The sequence below is a fragment of the Leopardus geoffroyi genome, chromosome A2, assembly GCF_018350155.1.
Source record: "Leopardus geoffroyi isolate Oge1 chromosome A2, O.geoffroyi_Oge1_pat1.0, whole genome shotgun sequence".
Taxonomy (NCBI): Eukaryota; Metazoa; Chordata; class Mammalia; order Carnivora; family Felidae; genus Leopardus; species Leopardus geoffroyi.
Window position 1 is genome coordinate 24,338,635 of NC_059331.1, and position 24,653 is coordinate 24,363,287.

The 24,653-nt window shown below is 38.8% G+C and overlaps 1 protein-coding gene across 16 annotated transcripts in view; it reads right to left on the reverse strand.

Moving 5' to 3' along the window:
- The window catches only part of ERC2 (ELKS/RAB6-interacting/CAST family member 2), a 937,892-nt gene that overhangs the window by 581,533 nt on the left and 331,706 nt on the right, over positions 1 to 24,653 (reverse strand). For all 16 annotated transcript variants that reach the window (XR_006715875.1, XR_006715877.1, XR_006715878.1 and 13 more), the window contains one exon: positions 22,882 to 23,049. Coding sequence is in view for 12 of the 16 variants with exons in the window: in XM_045493241.1 (XP_045349197.1) it covers positions 22,882 to 23,049 (168 nt within the window). In the remaining 4 variants the exon portion in view is untranslated. The remainder of the gene's footprint in view (positions 1 to 22,881; positions 23,050 to 24,653) is intronic.

Genomic DNA, 24,653 nt, shown 5'->3' on the forward strand with positions numbered 1-24,653 from the left:
GCCTGGTGTTGAGGACAGAAGATGCTTTCCTGGAGCAGCTCTCTGCAATGGAATGCCCACATCCTGAAACCACACACTTTCTAGTGGTGTGTGTGTGTGTGTGTGTGTGTGTGTGTGTGTGTGTGTCCTCTGTAGGAATATCAGAATTTCTTTAAACTCCTGAAGGACACAATTTTCTTGCATTGTCAAGGACATAAGTGTATTAATTATACCTTTTCACTTTCTGTATTCTGATGTTTTGACACTTGTGGCCTTGCTGACCCCAAAACTGCCTCTCCCAGGGCCAGCCAATTCCTAAAGATAGTAAAAGACTCAACCTTTCATGTGCCTTTCATGTGCAAACTAACGAATCCAGAGCCCACACCCCCACCCACCTCCTCCATCAGGCTTTTACACTCTGTGCCACTGTTCCCCTGCTCCAATCGCCCCAAGCAAGATACCCCTCGGCCCCAGACACCTCTGAAATTATTCAAACTAGCAATCCTAAATGAGCTTACTCTACCACATTCATTCTCTCCATGAAAACCACAATTAAGCCTCTTTCTCATGTTTTCCCCTCATTCCTTCTATCTCCTGACAGACTCTGGTGCTTCCCTGTGAGGCACCCATGGCCTGGCATGGCCCCTTCTCTTTCTTGGGAACTGTAACAAACTATCCAGTTACAATTGTCTCCTGATTTGTTGGCCTCACCAAACCTAAATAAAAATTAAATCTACATTGTGAAACAATAAAAAAGCCATGCTTCACTCTTTAATCCTCACCTAAGCATGTATGGCTCAGAAGCCTGGCTTCAGGAACATTTATGGTTGCAGTGGGTGGGGTGCGGGGGAGTGATACTGTTCTCTGCCATGGAAATGCAAGTAGTAAGGGCAATTGTATCTCTGGTATTGAATTTGGAAAAGGCAAATTTATCCTGCTGCATGTGATGTCAAGGCATTAATGTCTTGAGAGCAGAATAGCAAACTTTTGTATCTTCTTTCAGGAAAAAGGAGATCACTTTGCAGTCTCTAGGAATGGCAGGCATCCACAGAAGGAACAGTTGCATATTCATTGGGACGACACCACATACTCGGAGTCATCTGTTCCAGAAATATTTCATTTAATATTCATAAAGTCAGACTCTCCACATCTTTCCATTTGCCCTCCCCTTTCCAGCCACACAACACCATGAAGATTTCCCTGAACACACCTTTTTTCTTGTCCCTTTATCTTTGCTCACACTGTTCCCTTGGCCTGGAATCCCGTTCCCTCTCCTAGCCATTTTTGCCCACCAGGATTCTTTTATCCTGCAAGTTTTAGTTTGCCTCCATGATGGAGACTTCCCAAATGCCCCTTAGTCTGGAGGAATTGATTCTTCCCCTCCTCTCTGACATCTCTTTCCTGTTGCCTTCACACCCACTTCAGCCCTCCCTAGAGAGTGACCTTGGGCCAGTCTCAGTTTCTGCATCCGTAAATCAGGATAAGAAGAGAACCCCTTTGCAGAGGGGTATAAGGGTATGAAAATGGCATGAAGCCTGACACAATATAAAAGTGCTAGTAAGCTGTTCAAAAAGAAGGAAGATGAAGAGAAATGATAGCTGCAGTTCAGTAAGTACATAGGGAAAACCACACTAAATGAGTGCTTGCTCTGTACAAGGGGTTCATCCAAGTGTATGCTAATTATCATTTCAACGTCCAGTGAGGAATCCAAATGCTCAGTACAGGCTGGAGGAAGGAGAGGTCATCATGGCAATGAGAACAAGCTTCTTGGACACAAGGGTTTCGAGGTGAGCAGATTTCAGACAGTGGGAAGCAAAAAGCAAGACTACCTTGAGCAGAGGAAATACAACAACAAAAAAAGCTGTCCCAGGGACAGGGAATGGGTCAGCCCACAGGAGTGACTGAAGCAGTCCTTTTACCCACTCTATCTTGATTACTCATGGGATGACAGGTGACACAGTGATGGAGAGTATGTTCAAGGGCTTTGGTGTTACATGGGCTGGAATTAGAATCCCAGTTCTGCCACTTAAGAATGTGGGGCCCAGAGTAAGTAACTCACCTCTCTAGAGCTCAGCTTCCTGTTCTGTAAAACGTGATGGTTTTGTAGGGACCTACAACTTATGTGAGCACCATGTTTGGGCATGGAGTAAATGCTCAGTCAACTGTAGTGTTTGTTACTAATATAAGCAGGGTTTATACAATTAGGATACTTCTATTTAAGAGAACTATTGTAAGGGTTAAAGGAGATGATAAACAAAGCTCCCAGACAGTGCCTAAAACATCATAGGTGAGCAATAAATGCAAAGTATTATTGTCAGTGGTGGCAGTAATAATACTGATATAACATGCACCAGGCTCAGCATTAACAGCAGGGGTTTCTGAGAACAAAAAGAAAGAAGACAGTATTAAGAACAACAATAAATAGCAGCATATTACATGCCAGGCACCAGGCTAGGTCTTTTCCATGCACTAATTTGTTCCTTTACACAGCCGCATGTATAGGTAGTATAATTTCCAGTTTTCCATTGGGGAAGCTCCTACCAATACTCTTAAGCAGGATTTGGCAAATTCTTGGGTAAACGGCCAGGTAGTAAATATTTTTGGCTTTGGAGGCTATGTAGTCTCTTTTCCAGCTAATCAATTCTACCACTGTAATGTAAAAGCAGCCCAAGACAATATATGAATGAGCCAGTATGGGTGTGTTCCAATAAAAATTTATTTACAAAATCTGAAACTAATGTAACATATGTGTGTGTGTAACTGTACTTCAGTAAAAATTAGGAAAAAAAAAAACAACGCTGGCAGTAGTAAGATCTGGCCTGTGGGTTATGGTCTGTTGACCTCTGCTTTAAGCCATTGAGATTTTTGAGGTTGTTATGACAGCATAACCTAGACCATACTATCTGATAAAACCACTACTACACTTGACAAAGGGAATCCTGCTGGAAAGTGGTAAAGAAGTAATGGCACTTCTGTGTTCCTCTAAAAGAACATTTGTTAAAACAGAAACATGTAAAACTGACTTGGGTTCAGATTGTTATTTAATCTGGTTGAATCATATCAGTGTGATTTCAGTGCCTTATAGAGAGGGAACATCCCGGACCTTTGGCCAGAAATGCTATTCCATCCCCTTCTCACCTGATTTATTCCAACTCATCTTTCAGATCTAAGATCAAGCCTCTCTTTCTCCAGGAAGGCCAAACTAGAACCAGATTAGATTTTGGCAGAGCACTTAAGTTCTTTTTCTCATTATAAGCATATTACTGAAATTATTTGATTAATATCTTTCTCTTCTACTGGATAGTGAGCTACAGGAAGGCCAGAGCTGTATCTGGTTTTGTCCACTGTGGCATCCCTAACCCAGTGTCTGGGATGTAGTTGATACTCAATAAATATTTGTTGTGTCATAAAGCAATTAAGACAGATCATTAGTAGACACCTTTTATTGGTGACTCACAGAGCTGCAATGAACAATCCAAGGTAACAAAATTATTATGTGATTGAGCTATAATTCAACCCAGATTCAGCTGACACTCAAGCCTTGATCTTAAGCAGAACACCCTACTGCCTCTCAGGAATCTTGAGATAACATATGTGGGAAATAAAAGTACCAAAGAAAAGATCACCTTGGCCAAAAGGTAGGAAAGTATGGGGAGTTCAGTGACTACTTCCAAAATAAGAAAGTTCAAAATTTTTCTTTGTTTTACTAAGAGATTCCAAGTGATAGCTAACAGATGTCTTATGTTTGCCTACACACTACTGCAAAATAATTTTTTAATTAGTTGCCAGCGTTAAAAAAGGAGAGATTACACCCAAAAGTATGGATTTCCTGCTTCTCTTAAAGGCAGAGATCTGGCATCTCTGGACCCCTAATTCCTGAGGCCAAGAATCAACTTTAGACTGAGCCTCTGCTCTCCAGTTATAGCAGGCTCCACTCAGATGGCTTCTCCGAAATACAAAACCTACCTGGGCCCTGCTACATTGATATGGGAACACCTGGGTTATATGGAGACTTGGTAGTGAGGATTTAGAGGAGGAGGGCTACAAGCTGAGTAGAAAGATAGGAGAAAGTGATTATTTAGTTTCCTTTGGAAAGGATATCAAAAGGCAAGAAGGAAGGAATGGAGAGAAGGAGAGGGGCAAGCAGAAAGGGAAAGAGAGATATTGTAGTGGTGAAATTAGAAGCCAAAATAGAAATACTAAGGAGGTGGGAAGTTTTCACCTTAGTGATAGTATTATAAATGTCTAAACACAGGACAGGGGCAGGAAGAGAAATCAGCTCCTGGAGCACACAGCAGTGAAGGAGGGTGCATCCACAGTGCTTCCGATTAGAATGATCAGATTTAGTACCATATGATACAAGGGGTTCTGAATACCTAAGAGAGTTATCCAGATGCAAAATACTAGAAACCAGCTCACTCAAACCTTCCACATCCTGGAGCTATGTTTAAGAGCAGTGGTCAATAAACTGCTCTATAAGAAGATGCGCACCATTTTGCTTACCAGTCCCTGTGACAACCTTGGGAGTTAACTTAAGACTTCAGGACACGAAGGTCTATTTCACAGCCAAGGTTGGCCAGTGAATTTAACAATCATGATACTTTATATACCATAAGGAAGGAGAATTGTTTCAGTTCTGGATAGTAAAAGGGCTGATAAATCCAAAAAAGGGGAAAAAAATATGACCCTAGAATCACAGTTTGAAAGAGCAGTGAAAACAGGTCAGCAGTTAAAACAGCAGGTCAGCCCTAGGTTAAAATCCTACACTACCACTTTATAGTGGTATGTCTTTGGGATATTTACTTTATTTCTCTCAGACTCAGTATTCTCATCTGTAAAATGGGGACAGCACCATCTGTTGTGTAAAACTGCTATAACAATATACTAACACTAGGTTTATAAAGTCTGTAGCACATACAGGTTGCTCCTTCCCAGCCCTCCCAACTCCCAGAAACAGGCATAGTAAGGTCAACCATTTGCATTGTCTTACTGTCTTTACTTTTGAGAGTACTAGCAAAATATATAAGAACAACTAGACCACTACTGTCTTTCAGCAAGTACAATGTCTTTCTCTAAAATAAAAGTGTATTACTTCAAAGAAATCATGGCTTCTGTGAACCTATCTACAGAAAGCATACAAATTATGACTATCCTAAAGACTTAAGTTGCTTTATGTTTTTAGATTAATTTTCAAAAACATGAATGCTCCAGCTTTTAAAGATCAAACATCCAGGCAGGCGGTGTAGTTAAATATTTTTCCTTCTTAAGAAATAGTTATTACTTCTTAAGGCTGAACTTTGAAGATACTGTTTATCCTTTGCATGTTTAATTAAAGCTCTTAAATTTAATTCAGGTATTCTCATTAAACCTGTTTCTTTAGAAGATTATTTTAGCAAAGTTAATATTTTCTTTTACTAGGTGTTAATATAAACAGGGTAGTTTACTTCAAGTTTTCCTTGAGGAGACTGCAACATTCAAGGCTCACCCTGCCACCACCTGCCCCACCCCCCGTTCTAATTCCTCCCTGCAGCAACAGAAAACGAGGAAAATTGCTGCCACATGTGCCTGACTTGCAATCCACACAAGCCCCACGGACTCTGCCTGCAAATGAGCCTAACCCCAGGGCTGAGATGCATTGCACAGCTACTAAATGGCAAAGGACTTCACTGAGATTACTTTGGTTTTGCCCAAATGTGAAAGGTCACATAGTATCACAGCCCAGCTCTCAAAAATAAGTCTGTAATAGCAGAAACGTTGGAAACAATTTTACTGATCATTTACAAAAAAATGATTGACTAAAACATGGTAAATGGAATACTGGGCAGCCGTGGACAGTGAGACAGGTCTGTGCACTGATATAGAAGAAACTTAAGAAACAGTAAATAAAAAAAGACAGTGATTGCTTTTCATGTCTAATATGATCTCACTTATGTTTGGAAAATCCCGACAATTATATATATATGGTAACTATGTATTTGGAAGTATACACCCTTAAAATGATAAGGGTGGTTACTTTTGGGGAGGGGACACACTTTCGAGTGTTCAGAAAGATAGAAGAGGAATTTATTTTATGTTTTTATTGTTTATTTTACATTTTTAATTGACAATAAAAATTTATTTTTGTATTACTTTAAAACTTAGAAATAAATGAAAATCCACTTGTAATAGAAAAATGTGTCCTCCCACGTAAAGAGGTCTAAGTTGTCCTGTTTTGACTCATGAGGTTGGATGAGTAGACAACTCAGTTTTTCCAGGTAGAAAGGGCTCATGGGTGGCAAAAGGAGGGCCAGAAAACTTTGGGCAACAGTACCGCTAGCTCTTGGGGGGAAGGGAAATTCCTTTCCTGATATCCAAGGAGATGGGGTGGCTCAGGTGCCATGCCAAAACACCCACTGCTCTTGTAATTCAATCTCTTTGCCACTGCTTCTTCTACTGTTACCAACACCCTCCTTTTCTCTCCACCTGATGTCTTCTGTTTGCTGCCTCATAGCTTCTGCTAAGTACTTTCTCTTTAGCCCTCTCTCAATTTTTCTAACACTGTACATAGGGGTTTTGTGTCTTTATACCTTGAGTTCAAACACCCCAAGATAGCACAAAGTATATTTAATGAACTTATCTATCATTCCATATACCTCTCCAATCCCATTTAATCTTTGGAACAGATCTCTGGAATTCAAGGAGACAAGTGACTTACCCATCTAGTTAGTCCAATCTAAAATCTTAGAATCTGTCCTTAATTCCTCTCTTGCTTTACTTCTGCCTCTATATCCAATTCCTCCACATCCTGACAACTATCTTTCCAAAATGATCAGCAGAATCATCCTCTTTTCTCCACCTCCACACCATCACTGGATCCAGGCCACCATCACTCCTCACCAGGATGCCTGCCTGTGGCCTCTTAGGCCATTCTCACACAGCAGCCAGAATGGTCTTTTATGAATGAAAATCAGACCACCTACCACCTTGCTTAAATCCTGCCAGTGGCTTCCCGTTGCACTGTGAACCCAATCTTATTTCCTTGCTGTGGCCAACAAGACTCTGCTTGGCCTGGCCTCTGCCATCTCTCCAAGTTTACTTTCTCCTACTCCACCCTCAAGCACCCTACTAGGGCCTCACTGGTTTCTCTTTGTTCTGTGTACACAAAGCTCACTCCTTCCTGAGGGCCTGGGCACTGGTGCCTCCCTCTACCGGGGACCACTTTCCCATCTAGCATACTTACTGTTAAATGGTCCTTTTCATATATGTTTCTTTTCTTTGCCACCATCCCCCAAATTTACACTTGACTATAAGCTCCATGCAAGCAGGGATTTTTGCCTGTTATGCTCACTGCTCTACCCCTAGTACTTAGGGTAATGTCAACTTTATAGAAGACGTCAACGAATACGTGTTGAATGAATAAAGGAATGAATAATTGAGCAAATTGTCAGGTGGTACAGAGCTAGGAAGACACAGACATAGGACCCTAAAACAGTCTTGTTTCTGACCCCAGAACTGATTAAATCAACCCTTATGCTATACATATAGCTCATTTACCCATCCCATCCCTATTTTTCACCTCTACACACACACATGGGAAGCAGGGCACACCAGGCACAAAGAATTACTCACTGTTCCTTGTATAGGCCACACTTTTACCCTCTATACTATTTCTTCTGCTTCAAATAGCACCCCTCCCCCCCTTTCCATCACAGTTAACACTGTTCCTCCATCAGGGTCCACCTGAAAGTCCACTCCCCACCTGTCTTAACTCCCTCCCCCCACAGGCACGTTAATCCCTGGTGTTTCATAGTTCTCTGTTTCTGCCTTTATTATTGAACATATTCTCATAATGTTATTTTTGGTTCTGAGTCTCCAAATAGGGAGACGGTAAGGACAAGGGGATGTCATCTAACCTACCCTGAGGTTTCTCAGTCAATATGTAATTACAGATAATTCTTAAAATCCATTCTAAGTACGACCACTTTGTATACATAAAAGTTTTATAAAATAAAAAAAGGCTATCAAAAGTACCAGGTAGTAACAACCTCATAAGACTGATATGAGGATGATCTGACATCATAAATGGGCTTGCCACCTGGTAAATGGTTAATAAATATGATATACTTCTATTGTCTCAGTTAGTAATATATAAGACTTCTTGTTAGCAAAATGTGTCAAATTGCATTAATGCCATTAGTAACCTCATTCTACTGATTTTTTCCATTGCAAGCACCTAAGGGAAAAGCACTTTAATTATGTTTATCATCAGTATAAAGCATTAGATGGCCAATAAAAATAAGAACTATATGCTTTAGAAATGTTGCTAACTCGAATTAAAATTTTCAGCTTATAGATAGTGCAATGCCCAGCATAAGACTTTGTGTAATAATTTCTAAAAGACTGGCATTATAACCAAGTACTACAAAAATGAAAATATATGCAAAGCTACATTCACCTTCCCACAATAGTCACTCAATACAACATCTTCCTGGGCTCAGAAACACTCCCAAACCTTGCCATGATTCTTTGATAAAACCCATACTTCCAGTAGCTAAGAGAGGGAATTGAACAAAACTGGATTTTGCAGAAGCAGGAAAAAATATGTCAGGATGACTCCATCCTCAAGAAACTCACTGTCAAGTGAGAGAGCAATTCTGGAGACTCAATGGCAAGCACTGTGCTGAGAGGGAGCAGAGAAAGCAATCAAGGAAACGTCATCTGGGGATTACGAGCATAAATAGATATCTGCCAGGACCTAAAGATACGTGGAGAAATGAAGATGTGAAATTTGTCCAAATGCAAAGAAAAAAAAAAAAAAAAAGGAAATGAGCCTGCCAGAACTTAATTTATACAAGTTCTATAACTGAACAAAAGAAATACTTTCAAAGTGCCTATGTCTTAATTCTCTCTCAAATATTACATAAATTAATGAGCATTCTTTTCCTTTTTATGTTCTCAAATCCACTCTACAATATATTAAGATATCTTGGTAACGATCTTAGCTCTATTGTATTGCACCCAACATATGGTATCACTTTGAAACTCACTTTCTAGAGAAAGACTAGAGAAAGCTGGTTTAGTTCTTCTAGAGTGGGATTTAGATAAAGTCAATTTACAAAACACACACCCCTGCCCTCTAACAATTCACTCCATAGTAAATGTGCTTCTCCTTTTGTAGTACTTGAAGCTTCAAAATTGGCACAAAGACAGGATACAATTAATAAGGTTTTACGACCTGTGTTTCATTTTTTATATACTTTCCTTCTCTAAAATATATAAGATAAATATTGAGAATTCCTTGAGCTAGACTTATGTTTTACTAATAAGAAAACACCCAGATTATCAAATGAATAGAAGAATCCAAGCAGGCAAAATAAAGTCTTCTAAATTTCTAGGCTGAGTGTGAAATAGAAATTAGATCCTTTGATCACTGATAGCCACCAATGTGGGTGAAAGAAATGATGTCAAGCAAAAACCATGTGGCCCTGGACTGTGCCTGGCAAGCCAAACCATTTCTAGGGAAGTTCTCGAGGACAGACCCCGCCTAAATGGAGTGAGTCATTAGCAGGTCCCTGACATCAGCCAGCTGCAAAGTCTTACAGCAACTGGCTAGATTGAAAAAAGATTTCCAAAACTTCAACATAAAAAGCTCAACTGATTCAGTTTCCCTATCAGATTTCCCAATGCTTTCTTCTAGGTCTCTCTCTTACATCTAAATTTCCTCCTCATAAAAACAAAGACTTAGGAAAGGTAGAAAAAGTTAAAATAAGACTTTTTCCTTCTAAAAAGTGTACTTCAGTTGATTCAGTAAAAGGTCTGAAATCATCTTCAGGGTCACCATCAAGTTTAGAATACTTGTAGCAGAAAAAGGATCTGTATAAATAAGGACATAATTTCCCAGGATAAGTAGGTGGGAGACATCTTGTGGCATATCCATGTCACTGAGAATGAAATTCAAAGAGCCTACGCAGGTCACTGCTCATTTATTTTTACTTTGTTTTCAATGTTTTCTTACATAAATTTCAAACATATACAAAAATACAGAAAACAACACAATGAACCTCAATGTACTCAATCCTCACTTTAACAAGTACCCACTCATGGCTACTCCTGTTTCTCCTATGAACCCAAATACAGCCCCTTCTCACCCCCTAATTATTTAAAATTGAATTCCAGATATTATATCATTTCATCTGTAAATGTTTTAGTATGGATTTTTTTAAAGATAAGAACCCTACACTAAATTTTAATAATTCCATCATCACACCTTAGAAGAATTTACCAGTGATTCTTTACTATCATCAGTTCAAACTTCAAATTTCCCCAGTGGCTCACAGTTTTACCATTTTGCTTATTTGAATCAAGATTCGAACAAGTTCATACATTATGATTGGCTGATATGTCTCTTAAGTTTTTTTGATCTACAGTTTCCCTCTCTACCTCTTTCTCTTTTTCGTTGAAAACTTTTGTTGTTGTTTTAAAATAAGAACAAAAACAGAGTCATCTATCCTACAAGGGTTTTGCATGATGGGGAACTTGCTCCTGCATCCCTTGGAGCTGTTTGCCAAGTTTCTTTCTGTCCTATTGCCAGTAAAATTCAGGCTTGATTTTTCTGACAAGACCGCTAATTGCAGTAGAGTGTACTTGGATCAGGAGGCATGTGCTATTTGATGTGGCATGCATTAAAACTCAATCCTCAGATCCATTAATTAAATCATCAGAGGTTGCAAAATAAATATATATTTGCATCCCCTTAATCTCTTAGGTCAACAATAACATACCTTATACACTTTTGTACCACCTTCTTTTTTTTCCATTTAACAATATATTCTAGAGGTCACTCGATTATCAGTATATAGGGATATTCTTCATCATTTACACAGCTACAACTAATCCATTTTGTGGATCACAATGATTTATTCAATCAATCCCTTCCTGGTAGAGATCTTGGTGGCTTCCAGACTTTTGCTATTACAGATAGTGTTGCAATGAACAGTTTCTGATATTTTATATTTCTGCCAGTGTATCTTTGGGATCTAGGGATTGTAGGAAGAATTGGGATTGCAGTCAAAGGTAAGCATGTGTAATTTGTTAGATGTTGCCAAATTCCCCTCTGAAAGGGGATATACCATTTTGCATTCCATCAGCAATGTTACTAGAGAGCTAGTTACTCCCACAGCCTTACCAACAAATAGAGTACATTTCAAGTCTTTGGAATTTTTGCCAATTATTTTTCAATGTAGAGTTAATATGCATCTCTCTTATCCTGTGTCAGGTTGAGCATCATACATTAGGCACTTTACATTCATTTTCCCATGTACTATGTATATATCAGGCCCATTATTCTCTAGGGTTGTTGGTTTTTCAGTTCTCTGTTTTTAAAAACCTTATTTTATTAGGGATCTGAACACTTTATTTGTATAGTTTCCAAGTATGTGGCTCAAGTTGTTATCTGTCTTTTACCCTGCCTGGGATACTTTTTGCCATGCAAAAATTCTTTACTTCATGTCATCAAATGTGTCAATCTTATACATTATGGTTACCAGATCTTGATTCATAGTTAGGAAGGTTTTACCCATACCTACGTTATAGAGAGCAGTCAATCTGTATTTTCTCCTACTACTAATATCAAAGCATTGCCTGTGACTGGATACTTTCATCACTACCATGATGTTACATCTCATCTAATTCTCTCACTACAACTCCAGTGATACAGGAGAATAACAATAGATCCAAACAACACTTTTGGAGTAAGGCACTGCTCTCAGAGCTCATATACCCCAGTGGGGAAAAAAAAAAAGCAAAAGGTCCTTTCCCTCAAGAAGTTTATACTGCGATGAACTTGTCCTTCTACATAAATATTAGGTTAATAAAGGGATAAATACTTAAGTGCAGCACAGTAATGAAAACCCCAGCTAAGCCACAATGTTCCTGAGGAATAACTTTTGTGTCCTACACAACCCATATGAAGAGATTTTATCTGAGAATATGACCCTTGAAAACTTAAGGATTTGTAAATGAAAATGAAAAAAGCTCTAAGCATTAAAACAATTTCTCCTTTTGGTTAGGTACTTTCATAGACTTACTCAGAGGCCCTGTTGTATGCCCAAGGTTTTTATGGGATTGTTCTGTCAAGCAACCAACAATTCTCTAGATTGAATTTTTCATGAACCAACCCTAGTGAATGCTCAAAGACAAAAAGAACTACAAATAATCTTAATTTGTTTTCAATAATCATATTATAGGTAATAATGTTGGCAACACTATTTACTTCTGTATTCATGGCACATCTCATCATGCCTAACACACAGGAGTAACTTTATAAATAACCTACTAAAGATCCAACAAAGAAGGTTACCAAAATGATGCTGTACACCTAATTTTCATATCTTAGTGCTCTGTCCCTTTCTCTTTTACACACACACACACACACACACACACACACACACACAACACATGCATTCATAGCAAGGTGCAAATGATTACATTTCCCCAAATTAACTCTTTAAAATTCATGTATATTTTTCCACAAACGTACACTTTGATTTTGGATGGAAGGGAGGTTGAAGAGTTGACAAACCCTAAGCTCTAGATTTCTGGCAGTTCCAAGCAGTTTTCCAAGTCATGCCTTTCCCTTCTCCCTGTACTGCCCTCAGAAGAGCTGTCAAAGATGGTCATCACTAGGGAGAGAGCTGACACCCAGATTTACTGGCACTAGGCAAAGGAGTCACATTCAGTAAATGAGGAGTTACATCTTCTCTTTTCCTTCATCTTTGGCTAGATCTTAATGGCAGAACTTATGATCCGTCCAGTTTCAAATTAACAATTGCCAAGTAGTATTTTAGATACCAAACATCATTCTGTTATAATCATAAGGATTTAAGAAATCACTACATTTGAAAATAAAATTAAAAATAATTGCAAGAAAATAAATTTCATACATTTAAGGACAGAAATGCTTGCAATAAAAACAAACTTCTAGGGTTAAAGTGATTCTCATCTATACAACTTTTTACCTCACGTATTTTCTCCCTCTCTCCTTTTTAATAAAACAGAAGGGGGAAAGTATATGTCTGTGTGGAATAAATATCTGTATTTAATTTTAAAAAGGAATAAAGTTCATATGAAAATGAGTAAAATATTCTTGCAGAAGCCCTGCAATTTAACTTCACTCCTTACATTTTGGTTTGATATGTAAATATACACATAAAGAAACCCAACCACCACAAATGTTAGCCTTTTTCCAGAGGAATGGAGGTAAGTGCTACAAACGCGGGTCCGGTGTCAGGAGAACATAATCATAATGTAAACTGGTTATTTCTAAATGGTGCCCCCAAAAGGAAAAAAATGAATGGAAGTACTTAATAAATTCTGTTTTCCATAAAATTCATACCAAAAAAGAGTGAGAGAGAGAGACAGAGAGGGAGAGAAAGAATGTGAGCTTGGAGGTCAGTGAGAGTTTTGTTGAATTTCCCTCCTCCTAAATTCTGTCATCTCCTTTTTAAAGCAGCAAGTCAGCTTCCCACAGACATGACAGAAATACAATCTTTTTTGCTGCAAAACCATTTACCATTAAGTAACACTTACCAGAGGACATGTATTTTCCCACAGAAGATTGGTTAATTGGATATTGTCACTTCCAGTTGCAGCTTAATATAGTATAGACAATGACTTTTCAAACAAAAGTGTAACCAAACAAAAGTATTAACAATCTATTTCTTTTGTTTCAAAGAATATAAAGGGCTCTGACTCCATCTCTCAACATTCTGAAACAACGGACACAGATTAGGAAGGAATCTAATGTAGAAATTAAAATGATTCTGTTATCTTAATTACATGTTTAGCCACACAGAAATAACATCCCGATGAACTCAAAAACAAGAGCCAAATTCTTTTGTTTCACCAGAAAAATAAGTTGCTCACAATAAGTTGACAAAGTAAGGATTGGAAAGTTTTTGATTAAAAAGGAATTTTTGTTGGAACACTTATAATGAGATTTGAGCTGCAGTAACAATATAAAATTGAAAGCAGAATTACATACAAAATGAGTACTGTAAAATATCATTATTTTAGTACAATGGAAAATAAGGTGTTTGTGGTTTTACTCTATAAATTCTGTGTTGTCTGCTCATATGTATTCCTTCTTGGCCGTCCTCTGAACAGCCATTCTGATTTCAGAGCCTCCTGCACCGACATTCATTTGTGGTAGGGGGAACCCACACAATCAATATCTTCTAGGCTCTACATTTTCCCTCCATTTTATTGGCTTTTCAGGACTGATTCAAGCCCACGCATCTCATTGGTGTTCAGTTACAGGGCAGACAGTGAATTTTCCTAATCCATTTAGTGTGCTGACAGAGCCATGTTCACAATTTATAGAATTTCCTTTTAGACATCTACCTATTTCACAGTTCATTAAGACTCAAACCGAACACCTGTATTTATGAAGTCAAAAGCAATTTTATACTAACAAGGTGTTAAATAAGGCATTCTCTGAAAGCTTGAACAACAGTAACAACAACAGAAGCAATAGACTCTTGACCTATGGAATGAAATCATGTCTATAGCTACCTGCATCATCCTTTAATAGGGCAGAAATTGGCGTGGAACTGCAGCCAACAATCTTAACATATTTTAATTCCTCCACCACAAGTCTCTCATGTTTTACCCTAAGAAAGCAAGAGTATGGGACTACCTTGCACATTTCACCTAGATATCTAAAATCTGCCAAATAGTCAAAAATCTTAGGAAGTAAAATGTGGCCCCGTTAAACAATGTCTTCACTAGATACAGGGACATTTTCAGCATTCTGGGGCCCACAAAGACTGACCCTGGCTCATTTTTATGTAACCCCAAAGTTTTCACATCATTAATAAAGAGAGATTCAAAACAAAGCCTACAGACATTAGGGGAGAAAGTGTGTAGTTTGGCACTACCATCATAAATACCCTCAAAACGAAAAGGGAAGAAAATAAAATGCATGTAGCAGAGGTGGTGACCCCTATAATGACTGTGGTTCCCAACAGCTTTTTTTCTACCGGTAATAAACCATTTTGCAGACCTCCCAATTGTGGCCACCATGATAGTTACCGCTTTGCAAGTTTATGTCTTTTTCTTGCAGTTAGGAGTGTTATCAATAAAAATTTCAAATGATGCCTTTCCCAGTCAAATTAAAACATTTTAAAATGTGGAGCCAACAACAGGATTAGAATGGAAAAATACAAGTGATACCAGGATTTTATTTTGTATATTTTTTTTCACCAAATCCCTTAATTTATTAATTTTAAAGACATTCCTTGCAAGTCTTGAAAGTGAGATGATGCACCCTCACACAGCACTGGGGTAATTTGACTGTCTTAAAAGTTGGTTTTGTCATATGCTACTAACTTCTTAAAAAAACACTTCACTTTTAAATGCCATGACGATGATGTTCATTAAACAAAAGTCTACCTCAAAAAAGTCATTTCAAATATCCTTTGAAGCTTGGACTGAAGTGATTGAAAAGGACTTCACTGCTTGCCAGTCAACCATAGCAGGAGGGCAGAAGGAAAGTTGAAATTACTGGTTAAAAGTAAAGGAGCACTGCTTATAAATTCCACCTTACATATTGTGGCAAATATTATTTCCACCCACTTAAAAAAAAACTCTTTTGCTTAAAATGTGTGAATTCAGGGGCGCCTGGGTGGCGCAGTCGGTTAAGCGTCCGACTTCAGCCAGGTCACGATCTCGCGGTCCGGGAGTTCGAGCCCCGCGTCAGGCTCTGGGCTGATGGCTCAGAGCCTGGAGCCTGTTTCCGATTCTGTGTCTCCCTCTCTCTCTGCCCCTACCCCGTTCATGCTCTGTCTCTCTCTGTCCCAAAAATAAATAAACATTGAAAAAAAAAAATTAAAAAAAAAAAAATGTGTGAATTCAGAAGGATCAGTTCCTCAAGTAACTGGAATCATTTGCAAAGCCCTGTTTGAATGCATTTATCTCACAGTCCCTGGAGACCACAAAGCATTCCCAACTCCTAGTCACAGTTAACAGAGTCTGAGACTCACATGAGTCTGAGACTCATCATGAAGTGGGGCAGAGGGCCCACCTCAATGCAGAAAACCAAGAAACAAGGAGTCATGCTTGTTATGTTCTTTTCTCCATGTATGAGCAACATATTCATTGTCAAAAGCTTGATTTTTATGATCCACCTTGAAAACTGACAGCCCAAGTCTGCTTTCTGGCTGTGTTATCAAACTGAAACATCTTTGGCTGAAAAAAATGCCACCACTGGTTCAGAAAACACTTCCTGCTCCGCCAGTAGCACCTTGCTGAGGAAATGATCTCCCTGAAGAAATGATCAGCTCCACTTCTGTTAAAATGCATTTAATTTTTTACCTTGCAAATGTACAACATGTGTATCATAGACAATTTAAAGATCACCTGAGTCTCCAACACAAGGAGAAAACACAGGAAGATACCATTGTCCATTCTTTTATTTTTTTTAACAAAGTATGCATGCATAATTATATGTATATACACATAATCATAAACATCTTTAAAGATATAAAAAGTAAATACTATACAATAAATTCTCAGTATACTAGGATTCCAGACTTCATGAAAATGGTCCCCTCTCCACATACTGGGAAATATCCTTCATTATTATGGCCATAATGTAACTGTTATTATAGCCATAGTGATACTATGAGGATTTAAGTCACAGAGTTATTCATTCTTAACGCTTCATAGCCAATACAGGGTTCTACCTAGTAAGCACTGAACAGGAGTGAACTCACCTGTTAAGACATGATTCGAAAACTTACATGAACTTTGCCATGAAGATTAAATGAGACACTGTAGGTCAGCTCCTTGACATAAAAAAAAGCACTCAATCCACAGGGGCCCTTCTAGAAAGCACTAAATTTCTGTATAAGAGCTCAGGGTTTGCAGTCCAAGACCCTGTCTCTCACTATTGTGTGATGTTAAGCAAGTTACACATCCTCTCTGAAGCTCTATTTCCTCATCTTAAAAATGAGGTCAATAATACCAACCTCACAAGTTGTAAGTCAAGTTTAAAATAAGTACCACATGCGGGGCGCCTGGGTGGCGCAGTCGGTTAAGCGTCCGACTTCAGCCAGGTCACGATCTCGCGGTCCGTGAGTTCGAGCCCCGCATCAGGCTCTGGGCTGATGGCTCAGAGCCTGGAGCCTGTTTCCGATTCTGTGTCTCCCTCTCTCTCTGCCCCTCCCCTGTTCATGCTCTGTCTCTCTCTGTCCCAAAAATAAATAAACGTTGAAAAAAAAAATTAAAAAAATAAATAAGTAAATAAATAAAATAAGTACCACATGGGAGGAACATCTGGGTGGCTCAGTTGGTTGAGCATCTGACTCTTAATTTCAGCTCGGGTCATGATCTAGGGATTCTTAAGTTCAAGCCCTGCATCAGGCTCCACACTGACTGTGCTGAGCCTACTTAGGATTCATCCTTTTTTCCCTCTCTATGCCCCTTTCCCATGTTCCCTCTCTCTCTCCCTCTCTCAAAGTAAATAAACTTTAAAAAAAATAAAAATAAATAAAGTATCACATGGGGAACATTTAGCTATAGTTCCTGAAACTCAATCTAGTAGCCACAAGACACTCAACAGCCATTTGGGCAATGAAATTAAAGAAGTCCAACACCAAAGGTCATGAGATTATGGGTCCCACCTTGTCCAACACCTTGCACATGATGGATGCTCTATAAAATATTATCAAATGATGCTTCATTTAGGCAAGTCGAGGGAAGCATCTGTCTGAAGTACAGCAGACTGAAGCACTTCTAAGTAGATGCAATAACTCATGAAATAATCAATCCAGCAGTGTTTGTAACCCCATAAATACCATTCCCTTTCTCAAGGAAAGTCAATTTGCTTGAGTGTGGACTCATAGAGGACCAGCTTTAATCAAAACATAAAACCTTAACATTATCCAATAATCACCTTAGCAACATTAGCCTTCAATTATATGAGATATAAATGGACCTTTCATACAGCTTACATACTTTAATCTTCAAAGATACTAAACATTTATTTCTGTTTGTCTTCTTTCCTTCCTTTATTTATCTGCTTTTAAACAGTAGAAGGAAGATGAAGTCCAATTAAGATTTTGTGTGGAATTATCATCAACCAGTGACAATGAAATCACTGAGTATTTATGGTAGTATAAAGCAGTCTTCTATCATATATCCATATACCAAACAAAGTGTTGGCTGGATAAAAGCAAGAACCATATCCAGTCATTCAAAACTTATGTGTTGAATGAAAAAATGCACAGAATCTATAGGACAGGGAGAGATCTTTAATGTGAAATTCTTGGAAATGCTTCAGGGCATCTGTAAACTGCCTAAAATTATATACATGATTGCATGTGAATATAAACGTATATGTGCCAAGGTAAATTTTTCTGATGAGAGAGCCTATAGATTGCATGAAGTTCTCTTCTATACTGATTACATTTAAAAAAACAAACACAAAAATGTTATGGACTCTTCTATGGAGCTGCCACTAACCTAATCTGGATATATTGCCCCTTCCCTTGCCTTTGTGAACACAAAATCCCTACATACCTGTTAATAGGTTCTGAAGTGTCTACTTTTAAACAAGTAGAACTCTTCCCTGACCTATTTGGAACAGAAATGAGTACAAAAGCAAGAATATGCCACTGTCATATAACACATCTTCCAGAAAACATGCAAAAGAGTTGCCAGGCCTGGCAGTTTGGAAATCATGCCGGGCTGGGGAAAAGTGTTACCTGCCGGAAAACAGAAGGAAGTCTCTTAATTTGGGGATAGAACAAAATAGATGGCACTTTCATAGTACCTTCATTTCTCTGTATCACTCTAAGACATAAAAAAGTGACCCAATTAAAATATAAAAGTTGTGGCTTGGTAAATGCAACCACAAATTCAAAAGAGACCCACTGAGGCAGAACACAGAGAACCCATGATTAACGAAGTGAGATGGGAGGCACCTGGGTGGCTCAGTTGGTTAAGCATCCGACTTCCAGTTCAGGTCATGATCTCCTGGTTCATGGGTTCGAGCCCCGTGTTGGGCTCTGTGCTGATGGCTCAGAGCTTAGAGCCTGCTTCGGATTCTGTGTCCCCTTCTCTCTAGGCCCTTTCCCCACTCATACTCTGTTTCTGTCCTTCTCTCAAAAATAAATAAACATTAAAAAAAAAAGAAGTGAGGTAGGGTATTCCCCAAACATCCCTGACTTACAATAGTAATAATAATAACAGCAATGATGGTAATCAACACAATTTATAGCTAGAACCCTTTACTAGAGTCAAAGCACTTTTCACATAGATGCATCATGCTGGCACAGTGACTGCCATTTCATAAATCAAGGCATAGAGGCTCAGACAAGTTATTAAATGGGGGGTGGAGGGGTGCGAAGGCATGTCCACACATCTCCTGCTTCTAAATGCTCTGTTCTTCACACACTTTACTTCAGATCATAGAATAATAGCTTGGCCTTTCTTCTCCTTAACTTATGAATATGTTGGTAAGTATCACTGAAATACAGAAAAATAAGGTGCTAAAAATGCCCATTCACTATTATCTCTACTGCCATGGAATTAATATGTTGGCAGATGGAGGTAAGTTGGTACATAGAAAACATCAAGGGAAGTAGCAAAACAAGAAACTTGGCTTTGGGGTCCTTTGAAGCTGGTTTAAAAAGGTAAAATGTTATATTACAAGCTATGTGGTATATATCTGTGTGCGTGTAATTATTATTCCATTGATTTATTGCACACATGTCAAAGACCGTCTGGGCAATTATACAAGTTAAAACAAACCAACCCAGGAGCCAAGCCACATAGCCGCAAACCCAGACAACTTGCCTCCCACCCTTCATTCTACTACCTCCTAAACGCAAATCCCCTGGTAGCAAAAGCCCTCCTTGCAGAGATGAACCTTTAAGCCAGTGGCATCTGTCCTTTATATCATATTCTAAGAGTAGCCAACTGGCTAGTTGATGGCACAGATTTTCCAGATAAACCAGCAAGGCTCTTCCCATTCTAGAGACAGCCCTCTTCTGTTTTGGCAAGAGCTTTTAGGAATGACCCAGGAATCTAACTGGAAGGAACAATCACATATAACCTCCTCCAAGAATAAGCACCATATCTTTCATATGAGTGTAAACTCAGGTCTTTCATTGTAGGGTGTAATGAAACAGAACATATCTCATTCACTGAATACTTGCCCACTAACTCACCACCAGTTAGGTAGGGAGACTTATTTCTGTCTGTTTCTCCAAGAAGCAGGAAAATCACTTTAATGTATTTTACCCTGTTGGCAAAAATCCTTTGCTTATGATCCAACAATTAGAGCTAATTTCAACCTAAATTGCTTCCCCTTAGAGATGGACATCATTAGATAACTTTCTCCATTTCCATTTACAAAGATTTTAAAGGAAGAAAAAAGGCAAAAGAAATTTCCTTGGATGTTTCAGCTGATAAAATCATTAATCTCACACACCCAACTTCAAAGCAGGAAACCAGAAAATCTTCTTTCTCTGCACATTGAGAATAATTTTTTCTACTTCAAAGCACCATCTCTTTATTGGGTCATTTTAATTATTGAGCATGGGACAGAAGCTATCCTAATGTCACCACTGTCTTTTTCATGAAAAATGTATAGGTCTAATTTGGACTACATTAATTTGAGAGGAGTAAAATACTGAGGAGAGTGTAAGAAAAGGGAAAGAGGCCAGAGGATATGGCACTCATCTGTGCAAGGTAGTGAGAGGGAGGTAGTGAGCCTTTCTGAGCTGACTTTTCTTTCTTTCCTGCTGAAAAGGAACCATCAAGAAGCCTGACTCCCTGTTTGAGTAATACCACAGCAGACTGCCTTGCTTCTCAAATTTCCTTCTACCGAACACACAGCAACAGAATTACACTAACTTTATTAGTAATGCTGGTATTTCCCCAACCCAACACAACTGTGTGTTGTGAATAACCACTGTGAAAACAAAACTGGACCCCCGTTCTACAACAGGGGTCAGCAAACAATCTGGCCCTGTTCAGAGTACAACTGCTAGAGAGAGGACCAGCCAGGCATTCCAACTCCCACTCAACCCTCTTCCTACAAAATCACAATGCCAGGGCTTGGGAAACTTTTCCTGTACAGGGCCAGAGAGTAAATATTTTCAGTTTTAAGGGCCAGATGGTCTCTGTCGCTATTAAATCGTTCTGTTAATGCACAAAAGCAGCTAAAGACAACACGTAGATGACAGGGTGCAGCTATGTTCTAATAAAACTTTATTTACAAAGACAGGTATAAGGCAAGATTTGTCCCACAAGCCATAGTTTTTAACCCCTATTTAGACAAGTGCTAGATAGCAGAAATGTTCTATAGCTGTGCTTTCTCATTCACTAGTCAGTAGTCACATGTGACTATTAAATACTTGAAGTATGGTTAGTGTGCTATGGCTAGCTAATGTGCTAAGGAACTACATTTTAAATCTTACTGAATCTCAATTAAATTTGAATGGCCACATGTGACTAGTGGCTACAGTATTAGCACAGTTCTAGATACTATTCACTGCAGCCTCCTCAAACGAGATACAAGCTGTCTTCCAATTTATGGCATAGTTCAAATGTTTGCCTTGCAAAATAAAGTATCCGTGCTTTCAAATTCACAATAAAACTATATAAAACTGAGAATGATTTTCTTAAATGTGAGATATCTACATCACGGAGGCCAAAATGATCATTTTGGTTTGCAGCAATCAAATAACTGCCTATTAGCCAATGTCAAGTGCATAGGGGCTGAGTCAGGTCCATGCCAAGGCCTATCCAATCTGGAAGTTGTTTCCTTTCACCTCTGGACACTCTGCTGCACCCTGACTGAGGGCACAGGCCTACTCCATGGCCATATTATTTCTAAGGAAAATCTAAACCTCCCCACAGACCCAAAAGCATATACGTACAAAAACACAGCTTAAAGAGTTCAAGAGAGAACATGTAACTCAATTAGATTGCCTTCTCCTACAGTAATCCAGTTAACATACTGCCTCAACAGAAAACATCAGGGAGATTCATCGCATTCTTTGCTATTGCCCACATGCAATAATTTATTTTCTGGCAACTGTTTTATTTACATAGTAACTAGCTTGTGTTTTGCCTATCTTAGCAGGCCCAAAGATATAATCCAATGAGGAGAAACAAGGAAATAGGACAGTAACTTATATTAGGCTTTCTTCTAAGTTTGAATAAGAAATAACAAACCAGCACTTCTTTCCAATTAGCAATAAGTGCACCTCGGAAAAACCTCATTGGCTTAGATACTGCCACTGCACAAAACTTAAACCAACATTTCTTTCAAGAAACTCATACAAAAATCGACTTTCTTCAATGAGTAAAAGAATCTTGAAAAGTAAAGACACCCTTTAGGAAGTAAGAAACCCCTGGAATCATGGGTGCCAGGACGGGGAACCTATACAGACACACAGTAAGTAAGGCAGATGACATTCTGACTTTTTTATGATTTTTGATAAAACCATTCTAGATCCAATGATTTATTTGTGGTTCCCAAATCCAAAAAACTCTGAAAAAAATGAAAAAAAAAATTCCAGAGTGAAGCAAACTCTTTTGGTGGCACAATCAGACATGAACTGATGGTATGCTACTTACACAGTCTTAATTTATCTTACTTTAGTATGCGGAATTTTTTCTCTGCAGATATAGTCATGTGTTTGTTTACAAGGTGTTACTATATCCCCACTGGGAGTTTTATGCAATCTAGGATACATGCAATGGGTCTTACCTTTCTAAAATCCCCGGAATATCTGACATCCAAAACAAATCTGGCCTCAAAGGTTTGGATCTTCTAAAGAAAGCTGTCCAGGTAGGACGTTTTCTATCAACTCAACGTCTGGTGCCTGGCATCATGAAACAGTGCCTTACCTCAGTCTGAAGGATGGCAGCCCTCTGTTCTTTGGCAGTAAGCGACTCTTTAAGCACTTCAATGTGTTGCTTGCAATCTGAATTTTGATTGCTAAGGGTTTCAAGCTTTGTTTGTAAGGCAAGAAGTTCTGACTCCTTCTTTGAAAGCTCCTGCTTCAGCTGATCAATCTGTGAAACAGCAACAAAATTGCAAGAAATTAGAAGCCACAGTTCCTATTCTTTACATTTGAGAACTACCGATGTCTCTTAATTTTCAATAGTCAGCGATCATTACTCCAACAAGGCAAGCCATGAGTTTGCTTAAAAATGGCCTTGGGGGGGGGCACCTTGGTGGTTCAGTCGGTTTAGCGTCCACCTTTAGCTCAGGTCATGATCTCACGGTTCATGAGTTTGAGCCCCACATCAGGCTCACTGCTGTCAGAGCAGAGCCCACTTGGGATCCTCTGTCCCCTTCTGTCTGCCCCTCCCCGGCATGAGCTTTCTCAAAAATAAATAAACATTCAAAAAAAACCCAAAAAGATGGCTTTGGAAGTTCTTACAGGTCTGGAGAGGCTCTGTAAAGATGGCGGAGAGTACAGAAAATAGAAAGGTAAGGTCAGCAGACTGTCTTCTACCATCAACCCCACTCAGAACAAAGCTTCACAGTGGAATGGCGGCTTCCTGAACAGACTTACCCATGAAATCACATATACTATTCACCATTATCCTCAGAAGGGTCAACAGATTGCTAATGAAGGTAATTAACCCAAGACATACCCTGGTCCTTCTCTGCCATTCCACAGTGGAAATGATCATTCAAGGGCATCGTTTGACAAAAAAGAATTCTTACCCCCCTCCAGAAAAGTAAGCATTAAAGACTTTTTGTTTATATTAAATACTGACAAGATACAAAATAACATAAAATGATGTAAAGTATAAGGAAAAATAATACAAGAAACATCCATCATTCAATTCAGCAAAAAGATCATTAGAATTACCTGTGTCCCAACCCATTTCTATCTCCTTCAGAAATAATTATCACCCTCAATTTTGTGTTTGTCATTTTCTTATCTTTTTACCATATATTTTTTTGCATTTCAACTTTATTTGTTCTGTGTATTTCTTTTTAGTACTTTGCTTTTTTCTACTCAATCTTACGTCCTGAAGATTAAATCATGTTATTGTACATGAAATTTGTTCATTTTCACTGAATTCCGCTGTAAGACTTCACCACAATTCATTTGCCCATTCTGCTATTAATAGACATTTTGGTTTGTTTCCAGGTTTTTTTGTTAAAACAAAAAGTGCTATTCTGAACATTCTTATATATATTACCTGGTATATGTAGCAAAAATAATCTAGGAGTTAAATTGCTGGACTACATAGTATGCACACCCTTAACTTCACTGGGGAACACCACAATGTTTACCAAAGCTGTTATATTCACTTTCAGGGTCCCAAGCAGTGTGTAAGTGTGCCAGTCATGCCACATCTTCACCGATGTCTTATGTCACCAGACATTTACATTTGTGCCAGCCTGACAGAGTTGTGGTAAATGATCTCCAAAGATGACTGTCACTTGTCCACACACGCTGCTCCTCACAACTAGAGGTAGAGTCTGTTTACCCTACTCTTGAACCTGGGCTAAACTGTGGCTTACTTCAACAGCTAGATGCAGCCAAAGTGTCAGCATGCCTGTTCTGGACCTTGTCTATAGGAGGACGGGCAGCTGGAAGCTGGCCACCATGTTAGAAGTCTAACTGCCCCCCGACCACCAAGCTGTGAAGAAGCCC